At 50.4% G+C, this 19,314-nt stretch overlaps 1 protein-coding gene across 1 annotated transcript; it reads right to left on the bottom strand.

The window, feature by feature from the left end:
• Nucleotides 1-3: 3 nt before the first annotated feature.
• Nucleotides 4-15,552, bottom strand: LOC142907901 (uncharacterized; the record flags this gene model as incomplete). Its single annotated transcript, XM_076057811.1, has 4 exons — nucleotides 15,465-15,552; nucleotides 14,083-14,345; nucleotides 9,029-9,316; nucleotides 4-795 (listed from the first exon to the last, which is right to left on the bottom strand). Coding segments are annotated over exons 1-4 (1,410 nt in total), but the record flags the coding sequence as incomplete, so codon positions are not given.
• Between the last annotated feature and the right edge of the window lie 3,762 nt (nucleotides 15,553-19,314).

Here is a 19,314-nt window from a genome sequence, read left to right as displayed (position 1 = left end):
AAGATAGTGAGATGGTGAGATAGTGAGACGGTGAGTGAGTGAGATAGTGAGTGAGATAGTAAGATAGTGAGATAGTGAGATGGTGAGTGAGTGAGTGAGGGAGAGAGGGAGACAGTGAGTGAGTGAGATAGTGAGATGGTGAGATAGTGAGATAGTGAGATGGTGAGATAGTGAGATGGTGAGATGGTGAGATGGTGAGATAGTGAGATGGTGAGATAGTGAGATAGTGAGATAGTGAGATAGTGAGATAGTGAGATAGTGAGATGGTGAGATGGTGAGATAGTGAGATAGTGAGATAGTGAGATAGTGAGATGGTGAGATGGTGAGATGGTGAGATAGTGAGATAGTGAGATAGTGAGATGGTGAGACAGTGAGATGGTGAGTGAGTGAGATGGTGAGATAGTGAGATAGTGAGATGGTGAGTGAGTGAGATGGTGAGATGGTGAGATGGTGAGATAGTGAGATGGTGAGATGGTGAGATGGTGAGATAGTGAGATAGTGAGATAGTGAGATGGTGAGATGGTGAGATAGTGAGATAGTGAGATGGTGAGTGAGTGAGATGGTGAGATGGTGAGATGGTGAGATAGTGAGATGGTGAGATGGTGAGATGGTGAGATAGTGAGATAGTGAGATAGTGAGATGGTGAGATAGTGAGATAGTGAGATAGTGAGATAGTGAGATAGTGAGATAGTGAGATAGTGAGATGGTGAGTGAGTGAGTGAGGGAGCGGGAGGCCTCGTCGGCCTGGCGCCACGAAGACAGGGGCAGCGAGCGGACGGTGAAGGAGCTCGTCGACTGTTGGGGGTGGTGGGTGGAGAGGAGGGGAGTGAGTGAGGGAGAAGGTGAGATGGTGAGATGGTCAGATGGTGAGATGGTGAGTGAGGGAGATGGTGAGATAGTGAGATGGTGAGATGGTGAGATAGTGAGTGAGTGAGTGAGGGAGCGAGGGAGATAGTGAGATAGTGAGACAGTGAGATAGTGAGTGAGATAGTGAGATAGTGAGATAGTGAGTGAGATAGTGAGATGGTGAGATGGTGAGATAGTGAGATAGTGAGATGGTGAGATGGTGAGATGGTGAGTGAGTGAGGGAGCGAGGGAGATGGTGAGATAGTGAGATGGTGAGATGGTGAGATGGTGAGATAGTGAGTGAGTGAGGGAGCGAGGGAGATGGTGAGATAGTGAGATAGTGAGATAGTGAGTGAGATAGTGAGATAGTGAGATAGTGAGATGGTGAGATAGTGAGATAGTAAGATAGTGAGTGAGTGAGGGAGCGAGGGAGATGGTGAGATAGTGAGATAGTGAGATAGTGAGTGAGATAGTGAGATAGTGAGATAGTAAGATAGTGAGATAGTGAGATGGTGAGATAGTGAGTGAGATAGTGAGATAGTGAGATAGTAAGATAGTGAGATAGTGAGATAGTAAGATAGTGAGATAGTGAGATAGTAAGATAGTGAGATAGTGAGATAGTGAGTGAGATAGTGAGATGGTGAGATAGTGAGATAGTGAGTGAGATAGTGAGATAGTGAGATAGTGAGTGAGATAGTGAGATAGTGAGTGATTGAGATAGTGAGATAGTGAGTGAGTGAGTGAGGGAGCGAGGGAGATGGTGAGATAGTGAGATAGATAGTGAGTGAGATAGTGAGATGGTGAGATCGTGAGATAGTGAGATGGTGAGATGGTGAGATGGTGAGATAGTGAGATGGTGAGATGGTGAGATGGTGAGATAGTGAGATGGTGAGATAGTGAGATGGTGAGATAGTGAGATAGTGAGATGGTGAGTGAGATAGTGAGATGGTGAGATGGTGAGATGGTGAGATAGTGAGATGGTGAGTGAGATAGTGAGATAGTGAGATAGTGACATAGTGACATAGTGAGGGAGATAGTGAGATGGTGAGATAGTGAGATAGTGAGTGAGTGAGTGAGATAGTGAGTGAGTGAGATGGTGAGATAGTGAGATGGTGAGACAGTGAGATAGTGAGATAGTGACATAGTGAGGGAGATAGTGAGATGGTGAGATAGTGAGATAGTGAGTGAGATAGTGAGTGAGTGAGATGGTGAGATAGTGAGATGGTGAGACAGTGAGATAGTGAGATAGTGAGTGAGATAGTGAGATAGTGAGTGAGTGAGATGGTGAGATAGTGATATAGTGAGATAGTGAGATAGTGAGTGAGATAGTGAGATAGTGAGATAGTGAGAGGGTGAGTGAGTGAGATGGTGAGATAGTGAGATAGTGAGATGGTGAGATGGTGAGATAGTGAGATAGTGAGATGGTGAGATGGTGAGATGGTGAGATAGTGAGATGGTGAGATGGTGAGATGGTGAGATAGTGAGATAGTGAGTGAGATAGTGAGATAGTGAGATAGTGAGTGAGATAGTGAGATAGTGAGATAGTGAGTGAGATAGTGAGATAGTGAGACAGTGAGACAGTGAGATAGTGAGATAGTGAGATGGTGAGATAGTGATATAGTGAGATAGTGAGATAGTGAGTGAGACAGTGTGATAGTGAGTGAGATAGTGAGATAGTGAGATAGTGAGTGAGATAGTGAGCTAGTGAGTGAGATAGTGAGACAGTGAGATAGTGAGATGGTGGGATAGTGAGATAGTGAGATAGTGAGTGAGATAGTGAGATAGTGAGTGAGATAGTGAGATGGTGAGAGAGTGAGATAGTGAGATAGTGAGTGAGATAGTGAGTGAGATAGTGAGATAGTGAGATAGTGAGAAAGTGAGTGAGATAGTGAGTGAGATAGTGAGATAGTGAGAGAGTGAGTGAGATAGTGAGATAGTGAAATAGTGAGACAGTGAGATAGTGAGATAGTGAGTGAGATAGTGAGATAGTGAGTGAGATAGTGAGATGGTGAGATAGTGAGATAGTGAGATGGTGAGATGGTGAGATAGTGAGATAGTGAGATGGTGAGATGGTGAGATGGTGAGATGGTGAGATAGTGAGATGGTGAGATGGTGAGATAGTGAGATCGTAAGATAGTGAGATAGTGAGATGGTGAGATGGTGAGATGGTGAGAAAGTGAGATGGTGAGATGGTGAGATAGTGAGATAGTGAGATGGTGAGATGGTGAGATGGTGAGATAGTGAGATAGTGAGACAGTGAGATAGTGAGATGGTGAGATGGTGAGATGGTGAGATAGTGAGATAGTGAGATGGTGAGATGGTGAGATAGTGAGATGGTGAGATGGTGAGATGGTGAAATAGTGAGATAGTGAGTGAGATAGTGAGATAGTGAGATAGTGAGTGAGATAGTGAGATAGTGAGATAGTGAGTGAGATAGTGAGATAGTGAGATAGTGAGATGGTGAGATAGTGATATAGTGAGATAGTGAGATAGTGAGTGAGACAGTGAGATAGTGAGATAGTGAGTGAGATAGTGAGATAGTGAGTGAGACAGTGAGATAGTGAGTGAGATAGTGAGATAGTGAGATAGTGAGTGAGATAGTGAGATAGTGAGTGAGATAGTGAGACAGTGAGATAGTGAGATGGTGGGATAGTGAGATAGTGAGATAGTGAGTGAGATAGTGAGATAGTGAGTGAGATAGTGAGATGGTGAGAGAGTGAGATAGTGAGATAGTGAGATAGTGAGTGAGATAGTGAGTGAGATAGTGAGATAGTGAGATAGTGAGAAAGTGAGTGAGATAGTGAGTGAGATAGTGAGATAGTGAGAGAGTGAGACAGTGAGATAGTGAGATAGTGAGTGAGATAGTGAGATAGTGAGATAGTGAGTGAGATAGTGAGATGGTGAGTATTGAGATAGTGAGATGGTGAGATGGTGAGATAGTGAGATAGTGAGATGGTGAGATGGTGATATGGTGAGATAGTGAGATAGTGAGATGGTGAGATGGTGAGATAGTGAGATAGTGAGATCGTGAGATAGTGAGATAGTGAGATGGTGAGATGGTGAGATGGTGAGAAAGTGAGATGGTGAGATGGTGAGATAGTGAGATAGTGAGATGGTGAGATGGTGAGATGGTGAGATGGTGAGATAGTGAGATAGTGAGACAGTGAGATAGTGAGATGGTGAGATGGTGAGATGGTGAGATAGTGAGATAGTGAGTGAGATAGTGAGATAGTGAGATAGTGAGTGAGTGAGATAATGAGATAGTGAGATAGTGAGTGAGATAGTGAGATAGTGAGATAGTGAGACAGTGAGATAGTGAGTGAGATGGTGAGATGGTGAGATAGTGAGATAGTGAGTGAGATAGTGAGATAGTGAGATAATGAGATAGTGAGATGGTGAGTGAGATAGTGAGATAGTGAGATAGTGAGATGGTGAGATAGTGAGATAGTGAGATAGTGAGATGGTGAGATAGTGAGATAGTGAGACAGTGAGATAGTGAGATAGTGAGACAGTGAGTGAGATAGTGAGATAGTGAGTGAGTGAGATAGTGAGATAGTGCGATAGTGAGATAGTGAGAGAGTAAGATAGTGAGTGAGTGAGATAGTGAGCTAGTGAGATAGTGAGATGGTGAGATAGTGAGATAGTGAGATGGTGAGATAGTGAGTGAGATAGTGAGATGGTGAGATAGTGAGATGGTGAGACAGTGAGATAGTGAGATAGTGAGTGAGATAGTGAGATGGTGAGATGGTGAGATGGTGAGATAGTGAGATAGTGAGATGGTGAGATGGTGAGATAGTGAGATAGTGAGATCGTGAGATAGTGAGATAGTGAGATGGTGAGATAGTGAGATGGTGAGACACTGAGATAGTGAGATAGTGAGATAGTGAGATGGTGAGATAGTGAGATAGTGAGTGTGATGGTGAGATGGTGAGTGAGTGAGATAGTGACATGGTGAGATAGTGAGTGAGTGAGTGAGGGAGCGAGGGAGATGGTGAGATAGTGAGATAGTGAGATAGTGAGTGAGATAGTGATATGGTGAGATAGTGAGATAGTGAGATGGTGAGATGGTGAGATGGTGAGATAGTGAGATAGTGAGATGGTGAGATGGTGAGATGGTGAGATAGTGAGATGGTGAGATGGTGAGATGGTGAGATGGTGAGATAGTGAGATAGTGAGATGGTGAGATAGTGAGATCTTGAGATAGTGAGATAGTGAGATGGTGAGATGGTGAGATGGTGAGAAAGTGAGATGGTGAGATGGTGAGATGGTGAGATAGTGAGACAGTGAGATAGTGAGATGGTGAGATGGTGAGATGGTGAGATAGTGAGATAGTGAGTGAGATAGTGAGATAGTGAGTGAGTGAGATAATGAGATAGTGAGATAGTGAGTGAGATAGTGAGATAGTGAGTGAGATAGTGAGATAGTGAGATAATGAGATAGTGAGATGGTGAGTGAGATAGTGAGATAGTGAGATGGTGAGATAGTGAGATGGTGAGATAGTGAGATAGTGAGATGGTGAGATAGTGAGACAGTGAGATAGTGAGATAGTGAGACAGTGAGTGAGATAGTGAGTGAGTGAGATAGTGAGATAGTGAGATAGTGAGAGAGTAAGATAGTGAGTGAGTGAGATAGTGAGCTAGTGAGATAGTGAGATGGTGAGAGAGTGAGATAGTGAGATGGTGAGATAGTGAGTGAGATAGTGAGATGGTGAGATAGTGAGATGGTGAGACAGTGAGATAGTGAGATAGTGAGTGAGATAGTGAGATGGTGAGATGGTGAGATGGTGAGATAGTGAGATAGTGAGATAGTGAGATGGTGAGATGGTGAGATGGTGAGAAAGTGAGATGGTGAGATGGTGAGATAGTGAGATAGTGAGATGGTGAGATGGTGAGATGGTGAGATAGTGAGATAGTGAGACAGTGAGATAGTGAGATGGTGAGATGGTGAGATGGTGAGATGGTGAGATAGTGAGATAGTGAGTGAGATAGTGAGATAGTGAGATAGTGAGTGAGTGAGATAATGAGATAGTGAGATAGTGAGTGAGATAGTGAGATAGTGAGATAGTGAGACAGTGAGATAGTGAGTGAGATGGTGAGATGGTGAGATAGTGAGATAGTGAGTGAGATAGTGAGATAGTGAGATAATGAGATAGTGAGATGGTGAGTGAGATAGTGAGATAGTGAGATGGTGAGATAGTGAGCTAGTGAGATAGTGAGATGGTGAGAGAGTGAGATAGTGAGACAGTGAGATAGTGAGATAGGGAGACAGTGAGTGAGATAGTGAGATAGTGAGTGAGTGAGATAGTGAGATAGTGAGATAGTGAGAGAGTAAGATAGTGAGTGAGTGAGCTAGTGAGATTAGTGAGATAGTGAGATGGTGAGATAGTGAGTGAGATAGTGAGATGGTGAGATAGTGAGATGGTGAGACAGTGAGATAGTGAGATAGTGAGTGAGATAGTGAGATAGTGAGATGGTGAGATAGTGAGATAGTGAGATGGTGAGATAGTGAGATGGTGAGACAGTGAGATAGGGAGATAGTGAGATAGTGAGATAGTGAGTGAGATAGTGAGTGAGATAGTGAGACAGTGAGATAGTGAGATAGTGAGATGGTGAGACAGTGAGATAGTGAGATGGTGAGACAGTGAGATAGTGAGATGGTGAGATAGTGAGATAGTGAGTGCGATAGTGAGATAGTGAGACAGTGAGATAGTGAGATAGTGAGATGGTGAGATGGTGAGATAGTGAGATAGTGAGATGGTGAGGTAGTGAGATAGTGAGATAGTGAGTGAGATAGTGAGTTAGTGAGATAGTGAGTGAGATAGTGAGATAGTGAGATGGTGAGATGGTGAGATAGTGAGATAGTGAGATCGTGAGATAGTGAGATAGTGAGATAATGAGATAGTCAGATAGTGAGATAGTGAGACAGTGAGATAGTGAGATAGTGAGTGAGTGAGATAGTGAGATAGTGAGTGAGATAGTGAGATAGTGAGATAGTGAGATAGTGAGTGAGATAGTGAGTGAGATAGTGAGACAGTGAGATAGTGAGATAGTGAGATGGTGAGATGGTGAGATAGTGAGATAGTGAGATGGTGAGATGGTGAGATAGTGAGATAGTGAGTGAGTAAGTGAGATAGTGAGTGAGATAGTGAGATAGTGAGTGAGTGAGTGAGATAGTGAGTGAGATAGTGAGATAGTGAGTGAGATAGTGAGATAGTGAGATAGTGAGATGGTGAGATAGTGAGATAGTGAGATGGTGAGATAGTGAGTGAGATGGTGAGATAGTGAGATAGTGAGTGAGATAGTGAGATAGTGAGATAGTGAGACAGTGAGATAGTGAGATGGTGAGATAGTGAGATAGTGAGATGGTGAGATAGTGAGATAGTGAGTGAGTGAGATAGTGAGATAGTGAGTGAGATAGTGAGTGAGTGAGATGGTGAGATGGTGAGATGGTGAGATAGTGAGATAGTGAGATAGTGAGTGAGATAGTGAGATGGTGAGATAGTGAGATGGTGAGATAGTGAGATGGTGAGATGGTGAGATAGTGAGTGAGATGGTGAGACAGTGAGATAGTGAGATAGTGAGTGAGATGGTGAGACAGTGAGATAGTGAGATAGTGAGATGGTGAGACAGTGAGATAGTGAGATAGTGAGTGAGATAGTGAGATAGTGAGATGGTGAGATAGTGAGTGAGTGAGTGAGCCGGCCTGGCATCACGAGCACAGCGACATTAAAAATCAAATCAATTTGTAACATTTTTGAGATGCGTTTTTCTGGATTTTGTCTCTCACTGTTCAAATAAACCTACCATTAAAATTATAGACTGATCATTTCTTTGTCAGTGGGCAAATGTACAAAATTAGCAGGGGATCAAAGACTTTTTTTCCCTCACTGTATACACTACACTACTAAACTACACTATATACTACACTATACACTACAATACACTATACACTACTATACACTACACTACACACTACACTACACTACTACACTATACACTACACTACTACACTATACACTACACTATACACTACAGTACACACTACACTATACACTACACAACACTATACACTACACTACAACACTACACTATACACTATACATTAAACTACACACTACACTATAGACTACACTATACACTACACTACAAACTACACTACACACTACACTACTACACTACACACTACACGACACACTACACTATACACTACTACACTACTACACACTACACTATACACTACACTACTACACACTACACTATACACTACACTATACACTACTACACTACACACTACACTATACACTACACACCACACTACACTACACACTACACTACACTATACACTACACTACACACCACACTACACTACACACTACACTATACACTACACTACTATACACTATACTATACACTACACTACACACCACACTACACTACACACTACACTATACACCACTACTACACACTACACTATACACTACACTACTACACACTACACTATACACACTATACACTACTACACTACACACTACACTATACACTACACTACTACACACTCCACTATACACTACACTATACACCACACTACACTACACACTATACACTACACTATACACCACACTACACTACAAACTACACTATACACTACTACACACCACAGTACACACTACACTATACACTAAAATACTACACACTACACTATACACTACACTACTACACACTACACTATACACTACACTACTACACACTACATTATACACTACACTACTACACACTACACTATACACTACCACACTACACACCACACTACAAACTACACTACAAACTACACTACACACTACACTACACTATACACTACACACTACACTATACACTACACTATACACCACACTACACTACTACACACTACACTATACACTACACTATACACTACTACACTACACTATACACTACACTACACACCACACTACTACACTACACACTACACTACACACTACACACTACAAACTACACTACAAACTACACTACAAACTACACTATACACTACACTACACACTACACTACACACTACACCATCACGCCCCCCCACACCCCCCACGCACCCCCCTACCCCCCCCCCCCCCACACCCCCCACCCCCCCCAACCCCCCCCCCTCCCCCCCCCCCCCCCACCAAAACACCCACGGGCGACGTGGACAGGTGCTGGTGGGTGATGCTCTTCTGCTTGACCCTCCGCATGGCCTCGACCGAGTTGCCTCGCAGGCCTAGGAGGTGGGCCACGCCTGCCGCTAGCACGATACACTCCTCCCAGAAGGCGAGACAGCCGCGCGGCCTGAGGCCCCGGGCCGCCACGGCCGCTGCTATGGCTTTCGCGTGCACGTCATCGCGGCGGTGATCCACGTAGTCGTAGAAGGTGAACGAGGTCACCATGCTCGCGGCGAAGTGCGCCGGGTTGGAGTCTACGAGGTGGATCTGTGGGTGGTGTGTGGGTGGTGGGTGGTGTGGGTGGAGTGGTGGGTGGGTGGGTGGTGGTGGGGGGGTGGGGGGGGAGAGATGTGCATGGTGGGTGAGGTACGATGCGGAAGAGGTGCAGCACTACTATAAACTATACACTACACTATGCATTATACACTACACTATACACTATACACTACACTATACACTACACTATACACTACACTATACACTACACTATACACTACACTATACACTACACTATACACTACACTACACACTACACTATACAATACACTATACACTACACTATACACTACACTATACACTACTATACACTACACTATACACTACACTATACACTACTACACTATACACTACACTACTATACACTACACTATACAATACACTAGACACTACACTATACACTATATTATACACTACACTATACACTACTACACTATACACTACTACACTACTACACTATACACTACACTACTATACACTACACTATAACTAACACTACATTATACACTACACTATACACTACAGTATATACTACACTATACACTACACTAAACACTACACTATACACTATACTACTATACACTACACTATACACTACACTACTATACACTACACTATACACTACACTATACACTACTACACTATACACTACACTACTATACACTATTACACTATACACTATACTATACACTACACTATACACTATACTATACACTACTACACTATACACTACACTACTATACACTACACTATACACTACTACACTATACACTACTACACTATACACTACACTATACACTACACTACTATACACTATACACTATACTATACACTACATTATACACTACACTATACACTACACTATATACTACACTATACACTACACTAAACACTACACTATACACTATACTACTATACACTACACTATACACTACACTACTATACACTACACTATACACTACAATACTACACTACTATACACTACACTATACATTACACTACTATACACTACACTATACACTACACTATACACTATACTACTATGCACTACACTATACACTACACTATACACTAACAATACACTATACACTACACTACACTGCTACACACCACCACACAACACACTACACACACCACCACACACACCACACACAAACACACACCACACACACACACACCACACTACCCCACACACCACACACACACACCACACACACACCACACACACACCACACACACACCACACACACCACACACACACACCACACACACACCACACACCACACACACACCACACACACACACACACCACACACACACCACCACCACACACACCACACACACACACACACCACACACACACCACACACACACACACTACACACACCACACACACACCACACACACACCACACACACACCACACACCACACACACCACACACACACCACACCACACACACACCACACACACCACCCCACCACACACACACACCACACACACCACACACACCACACATACACCACACACACACCACACACACCACACCACACACACACACCACACACACCACACACACACCACACACACACTACACTACTACACATACACACCACACACACACCACACACACTACCCCACCACACACACACACCACACTACCCCACACACCACACACACACCACACACCACACACACCACACACACACCACACACACACCACACACACACCACACACACACCACACACACACCACACACACTACCCCACCACACACACACCACACACACACACACACCACACTACCCCACACACCACACACACACACCACACACACACACACACACACACCACACACACACACACCACACACACCACACACACACACCACACACACACCACACACACACACCACACACACACACACCACCACACCACACACACACACACACCACACACACACCACACACACCACACACACACCACACACACACCACACACACACACACCACACACACACCACATACACACCACACACACACCAGACACACCACACACAAACCACACACACACCACACACACACCACACACACACCACACACACCACCCCACCACACACACACACCACACACCACACACACCACACACACACCACACACACCACACACACCACACATACACCACACACACACACACACACACACACCACACACACACCACACCACCACAAACACCACACACACACACCACACTACCACACACACACACCACACACACACCACACACACACACCACACACACTACACACACCACACACACACCACACACACACCACACACACACCACACACCACACACACCACACACACACCACACCACACACACCACACACACCACACACACACCACACACACACCACACACACACCACACACACCACCCCACCACACACACACACCACACACACATACACCACACACACACCACACACACACACACCACACACACCACACACACACCACACACACACTACACTACTACACATACACACCACACACACACACCACACACACTACCCCACCACACACACACCACACACACACACACACACACCACACACACACACACACCACACACACACCACAAACACCACACACACCACACACACACACACACCACACACACACACCACACACAACACCACACACACCACACACACACCACACTACCCCACACACACCACACACCACACACACACACCACACACACACCACACACACAACACACACCACACACACACCACACACACAACACCACACACACACCACACACACAACACCACACACACACCACACACACACAACACACCACACACACACCACACAAACACCACACACACACACACCACACACACCACACACACCACACACACCACACACACACCACACAACACCACACCCACACCACACACACCACACACACACCACACACACCACACACACCACACACACACACACACTACCCCACACACACCACACACACCACACACACACAGCATACACACACACACACACTACCCCACACACACACACACCACACACACACACTGTACACACACACACACCACACACACACACACACACACCACACACACACCACCCCACACACACACACCACACACACACCCCACACACACCACACACACACCACACACACACCACACACACACACCACCACACACACACCACACACACACCACACACACACCACACACACACACACACACACACACACACCACACACACACCACACACACACACACCACACACACACCACACACACACACACACACACACACACACACCACACACACTACACCACACACACACACCACACACACCACACACCACACACCCCACACACACCACACCCCACACACACCACACACACTACACACACTACACACACCACCCCACCACACACACACCACACACACACACACACCACACACACACCACACACACACCACACACTACCCCACAACACACACCACACACACCACCACACACACACCACACACACTACCCCACAACACACACACCACACACACCACACACACCACACACACACTACACACACCACACACACCACACACACACACACCACACACACACCACACACACACACACACCACACACCACACACACCCCACACACCACACACCCCACACACACACACTACACACACACCACACACACACACCACACACCCCACACACACCACACACACACACTACACACCACACACACACCACACACACACCACACACACACCACACACACACTACACACCACACACACACCACACACCCCACACACAACACCACACACACACACACCACACACACACCACACACACACTACACACACACACTATACACTACACAGACACACACACCACACACACACCACACACACACACACCACACACCACCACACACACACCACACACCACCACACCACACCACCACACACACACCACACACACACCACACACCCCACACACAACACCACACACACACACACCACACACACACTACACACCACACACACACACACCACACACACACCACACACACACCACACACACACCACACACACACACCACACACACACACCACACTCACACCACACCACACCACCACACACACACACCACAAACCCCACACACACACACCACACACCCCACACAGCCCACCACACACACACCACACCCACACCACACACACCACACACACACCACACACACACACCACACACCACACACACACACCACACACACCACAAACCCCACACACACCACCACACACACACACACCACCCCACACAACACACACCCCACACACCCCACACACAACACCACACACCACACACACACCACACACACACCACACACACACCACACACACACACCACACCACACCACACACACCACACATACACACACCACACACACACCACCACACACACCACACACACCACACACCCCACACACACACACACTACACACTACCCCACACAACACCACAAACCCCACACACACCCCACACAAACCCCACAAACCCCACAAACCCCACACACACCACACCACACACCCCCCACACACAACACCCCACACACACCCCACACAAACCCCACAACCCCACACCACACACACCCCACACCCCCACACACACACCACCACACCACAACACCACCTACCCTGATCCCCAGCTGCTCGGCCAGCTCCCACACGAACTTCTTGCTCGTGCCGCCAGCCCCGATGACCAGCACGTCGGCCCCGGCGAGCAGGTAGGCCTGCGATCGGTGCAGCATCGTCTGCAGCCAGGGCCCAGCGGCCTCGCCCCGCGACGAGGGATTCATCGCCTCGAAGGCGCCGCACGTGGACAGGCACCGGCGCTCGTTCACGTCAAGCACCACGGGCACCAGCACGCCGCTGGCACGTGTCAACACCAGGTCCACGCCTGGGGTGGTGGTGGTGTGTGGTGTGTGTGGTGTGTGTGGTGTGAGTGTGGTGGTGTGTGTGTGGTGGTGGTGGTGGTGGTGAGCGGCGTTCGTAGGAGAAGTGAGTCGAGGGGTCACAACGGCGGTGATGGTGATGCAGGCAAACAGCCACCCAGCCACTCAGCCACTCACTCACTCAGCCACCCAGCCACACAGCCACCCAGCCACTCACTCACTCAGCCACTCAGCCACTCACTCAGTCACTCAGCCAGCCACCCAGCCACTCAGCCACCCAGCCACCCAGCCACTCACTCACTCAGCCACGCACTCACTCACTCACCCACTCACTTACTCACTCACCAACCCACCCACCCAGCCACCCAGCCACTCAGCCACTCACCCACCCACTCACCCAGCCCCCCAGCCACTCACTCCCCCAACCACCCAGCAACTCACTCACTCACCCACTCACTCACTCACCCACTCACTCACTCACCAACCCACCCACCCAGCCATTCACTCACTCACTCACCCAGCCACCCAGCCACCCAGCCACTCACTCACTCACTCACCCACCAACCCACCCACCAACCCACTCACTCACCCACTCACCCCCCCACCCACCAACCCACCCACCAACCCACCCACTCACTCACCCAGCATGTCAGTCTGTGCCCCGGCTCCGCCCCTCTCCCCGCCCGACAGGGTCCTCTCGTAGTCCATGACTCACTCACTCACTCACCAACTCACTCACCCACCCACCCACCCACCAACCCACTCACCAACCCACCCACCCACCAACCCACCAACCCACTCACCAACCCACCCACCCACCAACCCACCCACTCACTCACCCAGCATGTCAGTCTGTGCCCCGGCTCCGCCCCTCTCCCCGCCCGACAGGGTCCTCTCGTAGTCCATGACTCACTCACTCACTCACCAACTCACTCACCCACTCACTCACTCACTCACCAACCCACCCACCGACTCACTCACCGAGCATGTCAGTCTGTGCCCCGGCTCCGCCCCTCTCCCCGCCCGACAGGGTCCTCTCGTAGTACCATGACTCACTCACTCACTCACCAACTCACTCACCCACTCACTCACTCACTCACCAACCCACCCACCGACTCACTCACCGAGCATGTCAGTCTGCGCCCCGGCTCCGCCCCTCTCCCCGCCCGACAGGGTCCTCTCGTAGTCCATGACTCACTCACTCACCAACTCACTCACTCACTCACCAACCCACCCACTGACTCACTCACCGAGCATGTCAGTCTGTGCCCCGGCTCCGCCCCTCTCCCCGCCCGACAGGGTCCTCTCGTAGTCCTTGACTCACCCACTCACTCACCACTCACTCACCCACCCACCAACCCACCAACCAACCCACCAACCCACCCACTCACTCACCGAGCATGTCAGTCTGTGCCCCGGCTCCGCCCCTCTCCCCGCCCGACAGGGTCCTCTCGTAGTCCTTGACTCACCCACTCACTCACCACTCACTCACTCACCCACTCACCCACTCACTCACTCACTCACCCACTCACCCACTCACTCACCAACCAACCCACCAACCCACCCACTCACTCACCGAGCATGTCAGTCTGTGCCCCGGCTCCGCCCCTCTCCCCGCCCGACAGGGTCCTCTCGTAGTCCTTGACTCACTCACCCACTCACCCACTCACTCACTCACTCACCCACTCACTCACTCACTCACCCACTCACTCACCCACTCACTCACTCACTCACCGAGCATGTCAGTCTGTGCCCCGGCTCCGCCCCTCTCCCCGCCCGACAGGGTCCTCTCGTAGTCCTTGACTCACCCACTCACTCACCACTCACTCACTCACCCACTCACCCACTCACTCACTCACTCACCCACTCACCCACTCACTCACCAACCAACCCACCAACCCACCCACTCACTCACCGAGCATGTCAGTCTGTGCCCCGGCTCCGCCCCTCTCCCCGCCCGACAGGGTCCTCTCGTAGTCCTTGACTCACTCACTCACCAACTCACTCACTCACTCACCACTCACTCACCACTCACTCACTCACTCACCCACTCACTCACTCACTCACCAACTCACTCACCCACCACTCACTCACTCACCCACCCACCAACCCACTCACCAACCAACCCACCAACCCACCGACTCACTCACCGAGCATGTCAGTCTGCGCCCCGGCTCCGCCCCTCTCCCCGCCCGACAGGGTCCTCTCATAGTCCATGACTCACTCACTCACTCACCACTCACTCACTCACTCACTGACTCACCCACTGACTCATTCACCCACTCACCCACTCACTCACTGACTCACTCACTCACTCACCAACCCACCTACCAACCAACTCACTCACGCACCCACTCACCCACCAACCCACCAACCCACCAACCCACCGACTCACTCACCGAGCATGTCAGTCTGCGCCCCGGCTCCGCCCCTCTCCCCGCCCGACAGGGTCCTCTCGTAGTCCTTGACTCACTCACTCACTCACCCACTCACTCACTCACTCACCCACTCACTCACTCACTCACTCACCCACCCACCAACCCACCAACCAACCCACCAACCCACCCACTCACTCACCGAGCATGTCAGTCTGTGCCCCGGCTCCGCCCCTCTCCCCGCCCGACAGGGTCCTCTCGTAGTCCTTGACTCACTCACTCACCAACTCACTCACTCACTCACCCACCCACTCACCAACCCACCAACCCACTCACTCACCACCGACTCACTCACCGAGCATGTCAGTCTGTGCCCCGGCTCCGCCCCTCTCCCCGCCCGACAGGGTCCTCTCGTAGTCCTTGACTCACTCACTCACTCACCACTCACTCACCCACTCACCCACCCACTCACTCACCCACCCACTCACTCACCCACCCACTCACTCACCCACCCACTCACTCACCCACTCACCCACCAACCCACCAACCCACCAACCCACCCACTCACTCACCGAGCATGTCAGTCTGTGCCCCGGCTCCGCCCCTCTCCCCGCCCGACAGGGTCCTCTCGTAGTCCTTGACTCACTCACTCACTCACCACTCACTCACTCACCCACCCACCCACCAACCCGTCCATCAACCCACCAACCCACCCACTCACTCACCGAGCATGTCAGTCTGTGCCCCGGCTCCGCCCCTCTCCCCGCCCGACAGGGTCCTCTCGTAGTCCATGACTCACTCACTCACTCACCCACTCACTCACCCACCCACCCACCCACCAACCCACTCACCAACCCACTCACCCACCCACCCACCGACTCACTCACCGAGCATGTCAGTCTGTGCCCCGGCTCCGCCCCTCTCCCCGCCCGACAGGGTCCTCTCGTAGTCCTTGACTCACCCACTCACTCACCACTCACTCACTCACCCACTCACCCACTCACTCACTCACTCACCAACCCACCCACCAACCCACCCACTCACTCACCCAGCATGTCAGTCTGTGCCCCGGCTCCGCCCCTCTCCCCGCCCGACAGGGTCCTCTCGTAGTCCATGACTCACTCACTCACTCACCAACTCACTCACCCACCCACCCACCCACCAACCCACTCACCAACCCACCCACCCACCAACCCACCAACCCACTCACCAACCCACCCACCCACCAACCCACCCACTCACTCACCCAGCATGTCAGTCTGTGCCCCGGCTCCGCCCCTCTCCCCGCCCGACAGGGTCCTCTCGTAGTCCTTGACTCACTCACTCACCAACTCACTCACTCACTCACCAACTCACTCACTCACTCACCAACTCACTCACCCACTCACCCACCAACCCACCAACCCACCAACCCACCGACTCACTCACCGAGCATGTCAGTCTGTGCCCCGGCTCCGCCCCTCTCCCCGCCCGACAGGGTCCTCTCGTAGTCCTTGACTCACTCACCACCCACTCACTCACTCACCAACTCATTCACTCACTCACTCACCCACTCACCCACCCACCAACCCACTCACCAACCCACTCACCCACTCACTCACTCACTCACCCACTCACTCACTCACTCACCCACCCACCCACCCACCAACCCACTCACCAACCCACTCACCCACTCACCACTCACCCACTCACTCACTCACTCACCCACTCACTCACTCACCCACTCACTCACCCACCCACCAACCCACCAACCAACCCACCAACCCACCCACTCACTCACCGAGCATGTCAGTCTGCGCCCCGGCTCCGCCCCTCTCCCCGCCCGACAGGGTCCTCTCGTAGTCCTTGACTCACTCACTCACTCACCAACTCACCCACTCACTCACCCACCAACCCACCGACTCACTCACCGAGCATGTCAGTCTGCGCCCCGGCTCCGCCCCTCTCCCCGCCCGACAGGGTCCTCTCGTAGTCCTTGACTCACTCACTCACTCACCACTCACTCACTCACCCACTCACCCACCAACCCACCAACCAACCCACCAACCCACCGACTCACTCACCGAGCATGTCAGTCTGCGCCCCGGCTCCGCCCCTCTCCCCGCCCGACAGGGTCCTCTCGTAGTCCTTGACTCACTCACTCACCAACTCACCCACTCACTCACCCACCAACCCACTCACCCACCCACCCACCAACCCACCGACTCACTCACCGAGCATGTCAGTCTGTGCCCCGGCTCCGCCCCTCTCCCCGCCCGACAGGGTCCTCTCGTAGTCCTTGACTCACTCACTCACCAACTCACTCACTCACTCACCCACCAACCCACTCACCAACCCACCCACCAACCCACCGACTCACTCACCGAGCATGTCAGTCTGTGCCCCGGCTCCGCCCCTCTCCCCGCCCGACAGGGTCCTCTCGTAGTCCTTGACTCACTCACTCACCAACTCACTCACTCACTCACCCACCAACCCACTCACCAACCAACCCACCAACCCACCGACTCACTCACCGAGCATGTCAGTCTGCGCCCCGGCTCCGCCCCTCTCCCCGCCCGACAGGGTCCTCTCGTAGTCCATGACAGCGGCGGCCGCCCGC

This window comes from Petromyzon marinus, chromosome 84 (genome assembly GCF_048934315.1).
Source record: "Petromyzon marinus isolate PM22_M1 ecotype Great Lakes invasive population chromosome 84, UKy_Petmar_22M1.pri1.0, whole genome shotgun sequence".
Classification (NCBI taxonomy): domain Eukaryota; kingdom Metazoa; phylum Chordata; class Hyperoartia; order Petromyzontiformes; family Petromyzontidae; genus Petromyzon; species Petromyzon marinus.
This window is presented reverse-complemented; position numbering and strand designations above follow the sequence as displayed.